We start from the raw sequence: 16515 nt of genomic DNA on the forward strand, positions 1-16515 counted from the left end.
GACTTTTTAAAAAAGAGTGCATTGTTAGATGTGGTGGCACACCTTTAAATCTAGCATTCTGGAGGCAAAGGCAAGTGATCTCTGAGTTTGAGGCCAGCCTGGTCTACATAGTGAGATCTAGGCATCAAGTAGTAATATAGTGAGCTGGCCTCAAAAAAGAGAGAGAGAGAGAGAAGAGAAGAAGAAGGAGGAGGAGGAGGAGGGAGGGAGGGAGGGAGAGAGAGAGAGAAAGGAAGGAAGAAAGAAAGAAAAGAAAGAGAGAGAGAGAAAGAAAGAAAGAAAGAAAGAAAGAGAGAGAGAGAAAGAAAGAGTACGTGAAGTTGGGAATAGAAATATGGCAGTGGGGATGTAGGAGGAACTGGAGAGGGGAATGATGGAGTGGATTTCATAAAAACAAATTACATATATGAAATTCTCAAACAATAAGAAATTTAAAAATTAACCTCTGTTATATTAATAAATAAGCAAACTGAATTCCCGAAACTCACCCAAAACTAACAAATGATGCTGTAATAGTAGCAAAAGGATGTTGATTTGGTTGGAACACATTGTATAATTGTGTTGATATGTTATACTGCCCACATAATATAGACAAAATTACTTGTGAATCAAAATAATTAAAAAATGCTTAATGATATGGAAGTTCTGACTACATAGATTTGACAATTACATGTTGTGTATCTGTGGTTGTCAGTGTTAACTGTCAACTTGACAGAATCTAGAAACACCTGGAAAGTGGGCTTTTCTGGCATACCTGCGGGGGAGTATCTTAGCTAAATTAACTGATGTTGGAAAACCTGTCCTCACTTTGGGCCAGACTGTGCTCTCAGCAGGGGCTCCTGGGATGGAGAAAGTGAAGAAAGTGGGCTGAGCACCAGGAGGAATCCGTTGCTCTCTTTCCTGATTGTGGATGTGATGTGAGCAGCTGCTTCAGCCTGGATGGACTGTGTATGTTGTTCAGTCACCGTGGGTCAGGCTGTCCCCATTTGTGCACCTAGGGACTTTCTCATGCGAGGTAGTTGGAAGGAACTGGGAAGAGCCTCCCCAGCTTCCGGGGTTGCAGTTATTCAGGGACCTCAGCTCCTTCCTCCCTCTTCTGTTGGGGCTGACTGTTTGGGACTTAAAGAGAGACCGTGTTTGGCTCAAACTCAACATGATTGCACCTTCATGCCAATCATTTTCCACCATTTTCCTTAGGCTGTGGACAAGGGCTAGTCCTCTAGGGCAACCAGGGAAAATCCTTCTCTTTTCAGCCTCGCCCTCCCCAGAGAACACTGACTGGATCCGCCACCACCAGGAGGTAAGAGAGCCTTCTTAGCTCCTTTCGTGCAGTCCCAAAGGCATCTGTGGCAGGCCTCACTTGTGTTATGTCAACAACTTCCTTTCTCAATGTTTTCTTTCTTATTCCAAACATACTTCTCTTGAACTTTTGCCTGACCCAGGAAGTGCTCATCTGGAGTTTTGAAATTCTTCAGCCAGGTGGAAGCCTCTAAGGGTTGATCAAAGCTCTGTTTGTTACAGGTGGATTACAGACGGTCCCTACAGTTATTGCCCAAAGATGAGTATCTGGGATATGCAGAATCAGCCAGTCATGTTTTGTACAGAAATGAACAGCATGGCAAGGCCTGAGATTTTCTTTCTGTTCCCTTCTCCCTGAAGAGAAGGTATCCACAGCTGGTTGAGCAAAATTGGTATTTTTCAGGTGGCCCAGAAGCTCTAGAGCTGACTTCTTAACTATCAGGCAAGCTTCGACAAGTCTTCACCAGCACCACATATCGAATAAGCAGACTGTGAAGAAATACTATCTTCAGCTCCTGGAGGAGGATGCTGCAATGATGACCTTCACACTGTTAGCCAGGTCACTGTCTCTGGTGTGGGGGAAACAGCTCTGGGATACCCAGTTGGAACCTGACTGCTCTGAGATGTGTGGGCAACACATGTAAAAATTATCTTGGGTCCAACTTCTGTACTGTGGAGAAAATCCTGGTGGTGCTGTTTGTTTTGGCTCTTTCTGGGGGACCTGCCACTCAGCTCCCAAACACATCACCCACAGAGGCTTTTTCTTACTTATGAATGCCAGGTCTTATCTTGTTTGTTTCTTGCCGGCTTTCCTTAAATTAACCTATGTATCTTTTGCCTCTGGGCTTTTCCTTTTCTCTAACTTCTATAAATCTTTCTCCGTGGCTTGCTGTGTAGCTGGGTGTCTGGCCCCTGGAGTTCTCTTCCTTCTCTGGCTGCTAGACCACTAATCCCAGATTTCACCCTCTATATATTCTCTCTGCATGCCAGCCCCACCTATCCTTTCTCCTGCTTTGCTATTGGCCAGTTCTTTATGAGACCATCAGGTGTTTTACACAGGCACAGTAACACAGCTTCACAGAGTTAAACAGATGCAAAAGTAACACACCTTAAAATACTCTACTACATCTGGTTATTCCCGTCAGCATCGGCTTGCTCTCGTGAGTCCACCACCAGAGTGCCTGCTGCTGTGATGTCTCCAGCAGCTGGATCTGAGGTGCCAGTCCTGCAGTTGAGAAGCAAGCTCAGATCATGTGGCAGGAAGGCTACTGATCTTTTAAAGTTAATTTTGTATTCTGTTACTTTGCTGAAAATGTTGATCTAGAAGTTTTCTGGTGGACATTTTGGGACCTCTTAGGTGTATCATACCATCTGCAAATAGGGGTAATTTGGCTTTTCTTCCTGTTTGTATCCCTTTAATTTCCTTCTCTTGTCTTACTGCTCTGGCTAATAATTCAAGCATTCTATTGAAAAGGTGTGGGGAGAGTGGGCAGTCCTGGTTTAAAGGGGTTGCTTTAAGTTTTTCTGCATTTAGGATGATGCTGGCTATAGTTTGTTGTGTGTAGCCTTTATTGTGTTGAGGTCCCTTTATTCTGACTGTTTCTATGATTTTTTTTTTTTTGAGACAGCATCTCTTTATGAAGCCCTGGCTGTCCTAGAACTTACTGTGTAGACCAGGATGGCCTTATATTCATAGAAATCTGTCCACCTCTGCCTCCCAAGTGCTAGGGTTAAAGAGATGCTCCACCATGCCCAGCCTCTCTAGGATTTTTATTATGAAGGCATGTAGGATTTTGTCAAAGGCCTTATCTATTGAGATAATCAGTTTTGTCTTTAAGTACATATATGTGATTTATTACACTTATTAGTTATGTATGTTGAACTATCTCTGTATCTTTCAGATAAAGCTAACTTTATCCTGTCTAGCGGGCTGCAAGAATATATTATAGAGATTCAGCTGTGTATGAAAGCTATACTTTGACCGGCCAAGGGTCTGTCAAATGGGAAACCATTTATCACGGAATATTTGCTGTTATGCAGTCTTAATATCTTAGCTGTCTTCTGCTATGAAATTCTTGCATGCCCAAATACTCCCAGACCACATTGGCAAATAGCTAAGCTTCTCAGATGCTGATCTACTAGATAGCTAACACCCCTACAAGGCCTAGGAGACAAGCTGGCTGCAGGTGCATAGCTTTGTTTCTTGTGCAAATGAAGCTCAGACCATCCCCATCCTCCAAGCCTAGTGGCATGGCAGAGAGATTGACTGAGGACAACAGGGCTTTTTGCATAACCAGGTGCAGTAAGGACTGGAGCAGAATTCCACAGGCAGACACAGAACCAAGTGGCCAGAGGGAGGAGAGGAAGACAGAGATTCTGTGAAGGGTAGAGCAGATCTCTTGTAGAGTTTATCGGGACCAGAGGTAAGGAGCCAGGAAGGATAGATGGAGGAAGAAGGAACAGAGGACAAAGATCAGGTCAAAAGCATAGGAGTTTACTAAAACTATGAGGACAGGAAAACTGGGCACAGAGAGGAGCTGAATGTGAGGACAGAGCTGAAGCTGTGTAGGCAGAATTTTGTCACAGAGGAATAAAGTTAATGGACAAAAGAGCGTAGTGTATGTAGATTCCTTTCCCTCAGATACCCCACACCTGACGTAGTGTCTTCCCTAGGACTCTGGGAGGAATTTTCTCAGGGCAGGAACTTGGGAAAATTCCATTATCTTTAATCCTGGAAGATGAACTTTTTGAGATATGCCTGTATTCAGTTTAAAATTTTTTTCTTTCTTTTTTAAAAAAGATTTATTTATTATGTATACAGTGAGTGTTCTGTCTGCAGGCCAGAAGAGGGAGCCAGATCTCATTGTAGATGGTTGTGAGCTACCCTGTGGTTGCTGGGAATTGAACTCAGGACCTCTGGAAAAACAGCCAGTGCTCTTAACCTCTGAGCCATCTCTCCAGCCCTCCTTAAAAAACAAAACAAAACAAAAAAAAAAAAAAAAAAAAAAAAAAAAAAAAACACCCCTCTTTGCTGCTTCTTCTTTCCCACCTTTCCAATGCCTCTCCATTTGTCCTGGTGGCATTGGGGGCAGTGTGTCACACAGTATACATTTTTGTCCAATCATCTTTACTAGCAAATGTTCATTGCAATGAGTCACTGGTCTGTTTCAAGGCCTCTGGTTTCTGGTACACCATTATCCCTGGATCCTCATCAGAACTCCTCTGGGATATCCTGCAGCTGCTTTGAGTCATGGAGCTCCTGTGGGTATTGTTCAGGACCAGTCTTTTCATGAGTTCCAGCAGGTCCTATATGGGTAGATGTTAGGGTGAGCCAACCCAAGGCCTGGCTGTGGGCCTGGGTGGTAGCTGAGCTGGTCAGTCCGGGCCACTGGGGCTGCCCCCTTCATGTGAGGGGGTGGAGCCAGCTCTCTTATGCCCACGCCATCAGGGTCAGCTCTTCCTTACCTGTGGTAAAGGATGGGGCCAACCCTTCTAAGTGTATGGGCCAGCTCTCCTGTGAGGGTTGGGACCAGCTCTCTTGCTGCTATTGTACCTGTTTCAAGAAACCCCTAGAGACCACCAAGGAGCTGGTTTCCAATGCAAGCACATAAGGGTCCTTTTATTCAGGTTCAACCTGGGCCACTGCATGGCAGATGGAAGGAAATGTGGCAATGGCCATGAGCCCAGGTGTAGACAGTTTTTATAGGGGAAAACCACAAGTTGGGAATTACATGCTTGGGATTGGGTAGAAGGAATATGGGGCAAGATGATCTTTTGAAACTATTGGTCTAGACTCTGGGCATGAAACCACATTTGAAACCATTGGGTTAGACTTTTGGCAGGGAACCACAACCCACTGAACACGATTATCTGGACTGCTCAGCAGGATTATCCAGATATCTTCAAGGGCCATAAACCTCAGACAGGATGTCTGCAGGAGGATACTGCTCTGGTCCTTCCTGGAACTGAGTACAGCAGGTGGTCTGAGATGGTGGCCCTTTCCCTAAGATAGAGCCTGTAAAGTTAAGTCTAGGCCTTCACACTGCAGTGCCCATTGAAAGGCAGGGCCAGCTTTCCTAGGGCCAGTGAAGGGCAGGACCGGCTCAGCATGGCCCTCTGATTTCACCATGCATGGTTCCTATCGCTCTTTGAGGTAACACAGGCCTCAGATATCAATACAGACCCCAGTAGCATCTGGGCTATGGACCCAGACATGACACTCAGCAGCAGCTCAGCCCAAATGACATTCTGGCTCCTGGTGGAAGCACTGGCCACTGAGATCAGGATGGCTTTGGTGGCAGCATGGCCCCTAGACACCAACAAGGCCATAGGTTGCAGCCTCAGCCTCAGGTGGTAATACGAGCCTCAGACTTCTACACAGACACCAGCCATGGTAGGACCACGAACCCAGACATGGTTCTCAGCAGCAGCCAGATCTGATTATACCATTGCCCCAGGTGTCAGTGAAGTCCACTCAGATCAGCACGGCCCCGGTGACATTGTGGCCCATGGATACCAACATGGCCCCAGACCTCGGGCATCCACCTGGCCTTTGTTGATAACAGGAGCCTTGGACATCAACACAGACCCTGGCTGCAGCAGGACCATGGACCCAGCCATGACCCTCAGTTGCAGCTCTGGCCTGGATGTCACCGTGGCACTGGGTTGTAGTATGGGGCACTCAGGTTTGGTCCCTGGCTGCAGCATGGTCCCTGGGTACCAACATGGTCCAGAGTGGCTAATTAGACACCAGGCAACCACATGGCCTTCGGTTGCAACAGGAGCCACAGCTGTGGACCCAGACCCTGGCTAGTGTAGGGCCTTGGACCCAGACATAACCTTCAGCAGCAGCCTGGGCCTGGACAACACCAGGGCCCCTGGTGGCAGCACAGGCCACTGTGATATTTTATTTGTGCTGAAATGTGGTGATATTTTATTTGTGCTTTGATAAATAAAGCTTGCCTGGAGATCGGGGAAAAGGCCAGCCATTTTAAGTAAACACAGAAGTCAGTCAGTGGTAGCACACACCCTTAATCCTGTCACTTAGCAGGCAGGGTCTCTGTGTGTTCAAGGCCATGCTAGGGAACAGGCCAAGTGTGGTGATACATGCCTTAAATCCCAGTACCAACCACAGAGACCTGGAGGTCTTTACAGACAGGCAGTAATAAGGAAGTGAGGTAGCTGGGCTAAGAGCCAATGAGAGGGGAGAACAGCAAGGCAATAAAGGCACAGGTAAGACAGGAAGTAACTCGCATTTGGAAGCTGCAAAGTTGGTGAGGTAAGGTTGGCTGGTGGCTTTCCCTATTTCCTTGATCTCTAAGGCTTTTACCCCTATATTTGGTCCATGTTTTTTATTTAATAAGACCATTTAGAAATTTGTCTACAGGCCACCCAGACCAGATTGGCTCCAGAGGCAGCATGGCCCTTTGATACCCACATGGCACAGGTAGCAGCCCAGGCACTGGGCACCATTTAGTGGCAACATGGACCATGGATGTCCACACAGATCCTGGCTGTGGTAGGACCATGGACCCAGACATGGCCCTTGACAGCAGTCTGGGCCCAGATATCACCATGACCCCAGGTGGCAAGCAGGCCTCCCACATCAGCCTACTCCACACTGCCTTCATCTTTTCCATTCTGCCTCTTTCCACAGCACATGAACCATTCTACTTCTCTTTCTCTACCACGTATTTGCTCATCAATGGGACCCATCTGTTTGGCACCACAAGGGCTAGGCAGGCCATGGATGTCTTCTCACCAGTCTGGGCCTTGAGGGCCCTGGCTGGCCTGTGAGTATCTAGAACCTGCCTGAGCAGAATTGCATCAGGGTCACCATGGATTTCTCCCCACCAGCCATGGCCTTCTGTATTCATTTTTTTTTTAAATTCAAGATTTCTGGAGTTATTTTCATCAGTGATATGAGCCAATATGCTGGCCTTTTTAACTGGCTTGATCTTGTGCAGGTCTTATTACAGTAACCACAGCTACTGCGAGCTCACATGTGTAACAGTCATGCCATGTCCAGAGGACATTTTACACTACTCCTTCTTAGCCTCCAGCTCTTGCAGTTTTTCTTTCACTTCTTCTGTGATGTTCCCCAAGCTTTGAGGATCAAGAGATGATAAATACAGATGTTTCATCTACAGCAGATCTCCCTAGCCGTTTTTTTCTCAGCACTTTGAAGAGTTATGAATCTCTGCAGTAACTACCATCCACAATATCAAAGGAAAAACAAAGATTCTCTGCCTAAGGTTGAGAGCAGCACACATTTATAAAAACAAATATGAATGTTTAGAAGGCAGTTTGGCAAGATGCTTATTTAGTAAAACAACATCAATAAGTCCTCCCCTTGGGCCATTGACCTCTCTAACCTTGTTTTTTTTTTTTTTGTGGGGGGGGGCGAGAATGTTATGGGATGTCTTTCTGTATGCTGTGAATATGTGGGGATTCCACTGGATAATAAATAAAGCTGTTCTGGCCTATGGCAAGAAAGTTTACAGCCAGGTGGAAAATCCAAGCAGAGATACAGAGAAGAAGGGCAGAGTCAGGAGATATGTAAGCCTGCTGCCAAAGGAGCAAAAAGATGTCAGCAGACCCATAACACCATGGCCGTGTGGCAACATATAGATTTATAGAAATGGGTTAATTTAAGATGAAAGAGCTAGCTAGCAAGAAGCTAAAGCCATAGGCCATACAGTTTGTAATCAATATAAGCCTCTGAGTGATTATTTTGTAAGTGGCTTCCAGACCATGGGTGGGAGAGATTCATCCCAACCGCTGGGCCAGGCAGGACCAGAGAAACTTCTGGCTACAGGGGAATATTATTTTAAGGTGTGTTACTTTTGTTTATGTTGCATTTGTTTAACTCTGTGAAGCTGTGTTAATGTGCCTGTCTAAAACACCTGATGGTCTAATAAAGAGCTGAACGGCCAATAGAAAGGTAGAGAAGGATAGGCGAGGCTGTTAGGCAGAAAGGATTAATAGAAAGAGAAATCTGGGAGAGGAGAGATCGCTAGGAGCAAGAGAAGGAGGAGGACATCAGTGGTCAGCCACCCAGTTATACAACCAGCAATGGAGTAAAAAAAAAAAAAAAAAAATTATACAAAATTAGAGAAAGGTAAAAACCCAGAGGCAAAAGATAGATGGGTTAATTTAAAGTTAAGAAAAGCTGGCAAGAAACAAACTAAGCTAAGGCCAGGCATTCATAATTAAGAATAAGCCTCTGAGCCGGGCGGTGGTGGCGCACGCCTTTAATCCCAGCACTTGGAAGGCAGAGGCAGGTGGATCTTTGTGAGTTCGAGGCCAGCCTGGTCTACAGAGTGAGTTCCAGGAAAGTCGCAAAGCTGCACAGAGAAACCCTGTCTCGGGGAAGAAAAAAAAAAAAAAAAAAAAAAAAAAGAATAAGCCTCTGTGTGTGATTTATTTGGGAGCTGGGTGGCAGGCCCCCAAAGAGACAAAGAGTAAGAAAATAACCAACAACAGGTTTTATTTGCTTGTTTGTTTGTTTTACCATGTTTTCTGTACCAGGGTAAATTCCTTCTGTGGAACAGGCCTCAAATCCAATCAGGAGCTGCTGGTTACTCCCATAAGCAGTCTTGCCACTATTACACCAGTGGGCACATCCTGTCTGCTTGGTTGGTATTATGGTCAGTCTGTAGGGTCCAGGCAATTTAGAACACATCGGTCTGGAGTTGTTGGAGATCTGAGACCTAAAGAATGAAGTCAGGTGACAAGAGGCTGTAGCTGTGAAAGGAGATGTTCACAGCATTGGGGAAGGGTTGGTAAGGCCTGAGGAACATCTTGTGCTTTCTACCCTACTCCATCAGCAATCTCTAGGTCTACATGCCTCCAAATATCCAGGAAGCCCACCCAGGTTTCTCCACAGCCTAGCAGCTGGTCCCTTGCATTTCTCTCAAGCTCTACTGTCACCTGTACTCCTCATTGGCTTCCTACTTACCGAGGAAGGGTCGGAGGCATAATCCAGACTCCCCCAAATGCCACCTCATGTAGTAGTCGCTATGGCCCCTCAGGAACACCCCATTCTTTCATCATGTGTGGTCTGATCCCTGATCTTGAGTTGTCTTCGTGGCTCTGGACCCAGTAAGAGACCAGACTCACACGTGTGCCCTGGAGTTGAAATGAGGGTAGACCGCCACAGTGCTCCAGAGAAGAAAGACAACGAGGCAGGGCAATGTGTTTCCTTCATTCACTGGTGTTTTTGCGAACTCCTCCCAGCTTTTGTCTTTGTCCCCAGGAGTCCTTTGGTTCCAGAGAGCTCATTCCTCAGGCATCTTGGCTAAGTGACCCCCTCACAAGCTTCCAGGAAACTGCCTTCCTGGCCCCAAACCTTCCAGCCTTCCTTTCATTCTTTGGTCATCTTGAAATCATAGCGTTCATTTTCTTTTTCCTGGAAATGGTTATACTGCCCAGAAAGCAAGCACATAGAGAAGTTAAGTTTCACTTTTGCTTTCTGCAAATGCATCTGTTACCCATTACTCGGCTCCCGCCTATCCATATACAGTATCAGCGTTTCCTTCTCTCTGGACACCGGGGCTCATCGCTCCAGACCCCACGGAGGCTCTCTCTAGCCACTAATCTCCTTGCTGTTTTCCTGAGGGAGGGCAGATCCTTGCAGCTGCTGGTGGCTGTGTGGGGGCTGCAGTGAGCAGCAGACTCAGCATTTTCTACTCTTTTGGTGGAAATATCGGCTTTGATTATTTACAGCAGAAGCTCTTTGGGGCTGGTGAGTGAGAAAAGCCTTTGCCTTCACAGTGAACCGAGTTTCAGCTTTGTGGGCCCAGGGCAGAGCTGGCTTGACTAAGTAGCGAATCATGTCAACATCTTTTCACAGAAGGGAGTTGTGGGTCTGGAGCTGCTGTCTGGTGGTGCTGGGAGAGTTGTGAAAAAGTTTGGGCCCCGAGCAGAATGCTTATGGGAAACCATGCAGTACTCACTGTAAAACAGTTTCCTGTTCTGAGTCCCGTGCTTCACTGCCAGGGAGCTATTGGCACAACTCTGTGAGTTTTTCATAATTAGCAAAAATCTAAGTAATGTTTTAACATCGGTACATGAGTAAAACCTGTTTGCTGAGGTCTGATAATGTCTGTCCTTCTCTATAAGAAGGCATCCTTTTCCATTTTCACACATCTCACAGAATATACCCGAGAGTAAATGTGTCTGTTTTTAAAAATGCTCAAAGATCTCTGCTTAGTCTAAAACTCACCTTATATCATTAGTAATCAGAAATAAACTAATTCTTCTTCCCGTTCCTGCTCTTTCTCCCTGCTCCTCCTCTTCCTGGCTTTCTGCCTCCCTTTCCTTCCCCTCTATGTCCTCATTCGTCTTTGCTCTGGGATTGAACCTTGGTCTTCACACATGCTAGGCAAGAGCTCTACCACTAAGCCACAGTCCCAGCCCTTTTATTGTTTATATCTTTAATTTTTTAAAAAATGTACGTGCGCGCGCGCGCGTTTGTGTGGTGTGTGTGTGTGTGTGTGTGTGGTGTGTGTGTGTGTGGTGTGTGTGTGTGTGGTGTGTGTGTGTGGTGTGTGTGTGTGGTGTGTGTGTGTGTGTGTGTGTGTGTGTGTGTGTGTGCATTTGAGTGCATGTGTTTGTGTGTGTGGTGTCACACAAGTGCTATGTCTAGAGGTCAGAGGACAATTCTGGGGCGTCAGACTTGCCTTCTCCCTATGGGAACTGGGTCTCTCTTGCTTCTGTGGCTGGGCTGTATAGTCTAGGTAGCTGACCCGGGACCTCCATGCTTCAGTCTATCAGAGTAGGAGTGCGGTGGCTACCGATGTGAATCACCATAGCTGGCCTTTTATGTGGGTTCCAGGGGTCACACCTTGTCAGACTTGCACGGCGAGTGGTTTTACCCACTGACCCATCTTCCTGGCCTTGTTTTTACTTTTCATTATCAATAAAATGATTTTTTTAAATCACTGACAGCATGCACGCAATAAGGCAATTAATTGTGTCATTGTTTGGTTTTTAAAATATTACTTAAATATGCATTAAAGTAGGTTTACATTTAAGAATTTTTATATTAAAATTTTCTGCAAACAAGATCCTTTCTTAATACATTTTTCTATGTTGTTTCATGCCTAAACAATCTACAAACCTATAAAACTATCAACTCTAATGACCTAGAAGTCGATTGCACATTTTGTAGTTAGAGAAGGGCATCCACTTCAGTTTTATAAATCATGTGCAGTGTCCACACTGTTTATCATCAATCAAATGCTGATCACATATTGCTGTCTCCCAACATGGTCTGCTGTGAGTGACTCTTTTCTTGGTAGAGACAACATGTGGTTTTAAAACCATGAAAATGGCCAAAGCCAGTTTTTTTTTAAGGCAAGATGTTACTATGTTATCAATGTAGCCATGGCTAGCCTTGAACTCACAGTTCTTCTGTTTCAAGTGCCTCCCAAGTACCTAGTGCACTTATGTTACTTAGCCAAAGCTGATGTTTGTTTAAAAACAGCAGAGAAGGTGACTGTTTAAATATTCTGTCTTATTAAAACCTCAAGATAACAAAATGCTACATAGAAAGTGAATGCTTCTATCATCATTTAAAGATTTATTTATTTTTATTTTATGTTTAAATGTTTTGCCTGTGCAAATGTGTGTGCACCATGGGTGTGCCTGGTGCCGTCAGAAAAGGGCATTGGAGCCTTGGAACCAGAATTACGAAGTGTGGGTGCTCTGGAGGAGCAGCAGGTGCTCCTAATGGCTGATCCAGCTCCCCAGATCCCTCTATCATAATTTAAATGGTATCAGCTAAAACAAAATTTAAGAATCAATTAAACAGATTAAAACCACATTAGCCTTGCAAAGCAAAACCCACTGGGATTCTGTTATAGAGGCAGAGCCCAACCACTACCATTCTGGAGTTTCCAGAATTTGTTTTTGAAAAATCACTTTGCTGAGTTATGGCTTACAGGTAGAAATAACTACATTGTTATTTTAGAAAGGCATACTTAAATCCCCGATGCACACTTTATTAGTTTTTCGTTTACTGAACTGGGATTTATTACTTTTTCAGAAAATATGGCATATTTTTTAAAATACACATATTTAGTGATTAAATAACCAAGAGTTATTAGGTTAAAAAGAAAGAGAAAGGGAGAGAGAGAGAAAGAGAGAGAGAGAGAAGGAAAGAAAACAGTGTCTTCAGGATACAACAGGACTGACTGTGAACTCTGACTGTGAACACACGAACTCTCAGAGACTATGGCAGCTCATACATTCTGCACAGGTCCAAGCCAGTGGGCTCCCAGCACTGAGATGGGGAAGTAGACGTGAGCTCCCATCCTCAACCACTCTGCAATTAACAAGCACTTGCAAAGTGTGTGTGTGTGTGTGTGTGTGTGTGTGTGTGTGTGTGTGTGTGTGTATGTGCATTTCTCATTCTCTTTCTTAGTTTCTTTTTGTTTGTTTGTACATTTAAAAAAAACCCTTGTCTCTTTAGTTTACCTGTCTGTTTTCTTAGAGGCGAATCAGAGAAGGAATGGAGCTGTAGGGACAGGGAAGTGGGGAAGATCTGGGAGGAGATCAGGGAGAGGAAACTCTGATCAGGATATAGTATATGGAAATAACTTTATTTTCAATAAAAATTATTAGGTAAGCATTCTGTGTACTTTTATATAATGAACATAAAAAGGAATGTTACTTGTTGGATATTTCACTTTGCTCATTTATTCTGTAGGTCTTTTATGGGTGTAAAGCTTAGAAAGAAAAACGTCCTTAAAATTCTCATTAGATTCGGATGGTTCAAACCACAAGTAACACTAAGCTCAACTCTGACATTACCTTTAAAGTAGAAGTTTCTAGAAGTTTTATTTCTTAATTTAATGATCTGGTTTACAGCAGTTAACTAAGTCAAGATTTTTTTTTTAAGAAAGTATTTTTCTGTTGAAGCTCAGAGTGGAAGAAATGTTTTCTGTGTGCTCTTGCTTTGAAAAATAAGATTGTGGAGCACAAAGAGAAATGGATAAAATTCACAAGTAGTTCCTGGCATCCTGCCAGCTTTCAGTCCGATGCAGCAAAGTCCACAGCTGTCACATGTGAACATTTCAGGAGTGAATTTTACGATGGAAGTGTCAACAAGTCATATCTGCTGTCCTAACTAGGAGGTTCCACTACTTCAGGCACGGCAGAGGCGCGTATCTGGCAGACAGGCTGTCGCTATGAATGAGGAACACGTAACACGCTGGAGCAAGGCATAGAGGCCGTAAGAACACAGTAATAAGACCTACTAGAGACACATCTCTTAGTTCTCTCTGCCATCCACTTTCCACTGACCTACACAGCTACAGCTTTATAATTCCTCCGAGGAGGAAACATCTCCCACACTATTGCACGAAGTAATTTCACTGCACAGTCTATACTGCAATGAGACCTCCAGCTTCTCTTGCAGAGCTTGGCCTGTCTCAGCGGGATGTCTTTGGAAGGCCAGCTTCTCCTGCTTCCCCCAGCTTCTGGGTCCACTCCTTGTTCCTAAAGTTGTATGCAGAGTTCGTGTGTGTGTGTAAGCCAGTGTTCAAAATCTGGGCTCTCTCACCTTATTTAGATTTGCTTCAGTGGCAGTGGCCATGGTGAGGCCACTTCTCACCAAGAAGCAGTCCCAGAGAGGCAGGAGAAGGGCCTGGCCTGGAGTCAAGACCTTCCTTTGTCCTGGGCAAAGGGACAACTTGCTTATATCAGGCAGGCCCCTGCCTGCAGCCTAAGGGTGGCTTGATTTGTACTTTTTAAATTTTGCAGTAGTCTTCCTGATTTGCTCAAGCTGCTCATGAACTCACTTTGGAGCCCAGGCAGGTCTTGAACTTGCCACCCTTCTTTCTGCCTCAGTTTCCTGACTAGTCAGGATTATAGGCCACAATAAAATTAATATGTTCATTTTATTTTGTTTTGTCTGAAAGTTAAAAGCATGTCTTTTTTCTCTTGATCATTGTTTCTGAAGGGTCTGTGTGAGGCAGGAGACACTTGTTCTCCATTAGATGAACCCTTCATTCCTGTCTTAAAGACACTAATGTGTTAGTATATTTGAGGTTTGCTAATTAGTGCAATTTGATAACTGGCCATTGCATACTTGTGTGGAAATATCACCAGTTCCCACTCACAAACATGGGCAATTTTTAATTGGGGCAATTGAAATAACAGAAATTTATTTCCTTCAAGCATTGGAAGCCAGAAATCCAAAATTAGTTCAAAATTAAATGTGCAATTGAGCCCATCTGGATGATGCGAAGTATTGACCCCATCTGAAAATTGTCAGTCATGACAACCAACTCACTTTTGCTGTGTAAATTATATATTCACAGACTCTGGGGTTATGATGTAGACATCTATGGGATCATGATTCTGACACTGCAAGGAGGGCTGCCCTCTTCTGAATCGGAGATACAGAAACTGACAAGATAGAAAATAGGTGTGTCTTCTTCAGGGTGACACCTAAACTCACCAGGAATATAACTGAGTTACAGAGACATGACTCAGTCCGTGAGGATAGGAGTGGCCCCCAGGGGCCACTGTGTCCTGAGGGGTGAGTTTCTGTTTTACCACTTGACTCTGCTTGCCTGTCTGGTCTTTCTCCTTTCTCACAGATCTTCTACAGTAACGACCATGGATCAGTTCATCTCAGCCTTCCTGAAGGATCCATCATTAAAGAATTGCCAACAATTGGCTGTGCAATTCTTGCCTCACTACTCTACATTAATCAGTAAGGCAGGAGGCATGCTCTCTCCAGAAACTCTGAGCTATATTCAAAAAGCCCTCCAGGAGGGAAAGCTGACGGATATGGTGAGCCAGATTCAGGAAGCACTAACTGCCGCAGAAAACGCTTCCTTGGAGATCGCTGTCATTGGGGAATCTGGGGCTGGCAAGTCCAGTTTCATAAATGCCCTGCGAGGGCTGAGCCATGAAGCAGAGGGGTCAGCTGGTGTAGGGATTGTGGAGACCACTATGAATAAAACCCCCTATCAACACCCAAAATATCCCCAAGTGATGTTCTGGGACCTGCCTGGGACTGGGACTCCCAATTTCCTCCCAGAGTCTTATCTAGAAAAAGTGGGATTTGCTAACTATGACTTCTTCATCATCATATCTTCCTCTCGGTTCAGCCTTAATGATGCTATCCTGGCCCAGAAAATCAAGGATGTGGGGAAGAAATTCTACTTTGTTCGAACCAAGGTGGACAGTGACTTATATAGCGAAGAGAAAACCAAACCCAAAACCTTCAGAAAGGAGAGGGTCCTTCAGCAGATCCGAGACAACTGTCTGGCTAACCTCATCAGCACTGGAGTGTCTGAACCCCGCATCTTCTTGATCTCCAACTTTGATCTGGCTGACTTTGATTTCCCAAAGCTGGAGGAAACTCTGCTGCAGGAGCTCCCTGGGCACAAGCGCCATACGTTTGCACTGCTGTTGCCTACTATCTCTGATGCTTCCATCGAGATGAAGAGACGTCTTCTCAAGGAGAAGATCTGGCTGGAGGCCTTGAAGTCAGCAGCTGTGTCTTTCATCCCCTTGGCGGCCTTCTTGAGTGGCTTCGATTTGCCTCAGCAAGAACAGTGCTTGAAGGAGTACCGAAACTACTTTGGCTTGGATGACAAATCGATTGAAGAGATTGCTGACAAGCTCAGCAAGTCCGTGGAAGACATCAGGGGCTGCCTCAAGTGCTTGGATTTCTGGTCCCTTGTAAAGGATGATAGCATGGCAGTGAAAGCCGCAAAGTGTGCTGAATCTTTTTATGCCGTGAAAGGAGGTCCTGAGTCTTCTGTTATTCAGGGTGTGAAAGTCTACATTCTACGCTTAAAATTCCTTAACACGGTGGCTGATGATGCTAGGCATCTCTTGAACAAGTTATAAACAGTAAATATTGCCTGGCTAAATTCAGTAAATGAATTTAAGGGCTTGTGTGTTTCAAGTTGGAAAGGAGGGTGTCCTTCCTCCAGACTCCCAGGCCAGCTCTTCCCTAAGGTACACAGATGCCTGTCCCGTGGAGGAAGTCCATTGCTTCCCTTTAGAAGTCACTCCCATGTGCGAATTGTTTGACCCTAGCTTGTTTTCTGTGTTCATTGATTTATCATGCTTGATCTCCAGCAGTAACACACCCCCTGCTTTCAACTATTCTCTGTGATCCACTTATGCTGGAAAACACACACACACACACACACACACACACACACACACACACACACACACGACACA

At 44.9% G+C, this 16515-nt stretch overlaps 1 protein-coding gene and 1 pseudogene across 2 annotated transcripts; one reads left to right on the forward strand and one right to left on the reverse strand.

Moving 5' to 3' along the window:
- Positions 1–957: 957 nt before the first annotated feature.
- Positions 958–6006, reverse strand: LOC114706376 (annotated as a pseudogene).
- A 3811-nt stretch (positions 6007–9817) lies between these two features.
- Positions 9818–16515, forward strand: LOC114706400 (T-cell-specific guanine nucleotide triphosphate-binding protein 2-like). Of its 2 annotated transcripts, XM_028888789.2 has the most exons (3): positions 9818–10045; positions 13437–13548; positions 14910–16515. In XM_028888789.2, the coding sequence occupies exon 3, from the start codon at positions 14929–14931 to the stop codon at positions 16171–16173; it is 1245 nt and encodes a 414-aa protein (XP_028744622.1). In that variant the 5' UTR covers positions 9818–10045; positions 13437–13548; positions 14910–14928; the 3' UTR covers positions 16174–16515. The 2 variants fall into 2 exon arrangements, with proteins under 2 accessions (XP_028744622.1, XP_028744624.1); XM_028888791.2 differs by lacking the exon at positions 13437–13548 and having other exon boundaries at positions 9820–10045.

Source organism: Peromyscus leucopus, chromosome 8b, assembly GCF_004664715.2.
Source record: "Peromyscus leucopus breed LL Stock chromosome 8b, UCI_PerLeu_2.1, whole genome shotgun sequence".
NCBI classification, from domain to species: domain Eukaryota; kingdom Metazoa; phylum Chordata; class Mammalia; order Rodentia; family Cricetidae; genus Peromyscus; species Peromyscus leucopus.

Bases quoted from the DNA above. Each gene is read 5' to 3' on its own strand.
- LOC114706400 (XM_028888789.2), top strand. From the start codon at position 14,929: ATGGATCAGTTCATCTCAGCCTTCCTGAAGGATCCATCATTAAAGAAT.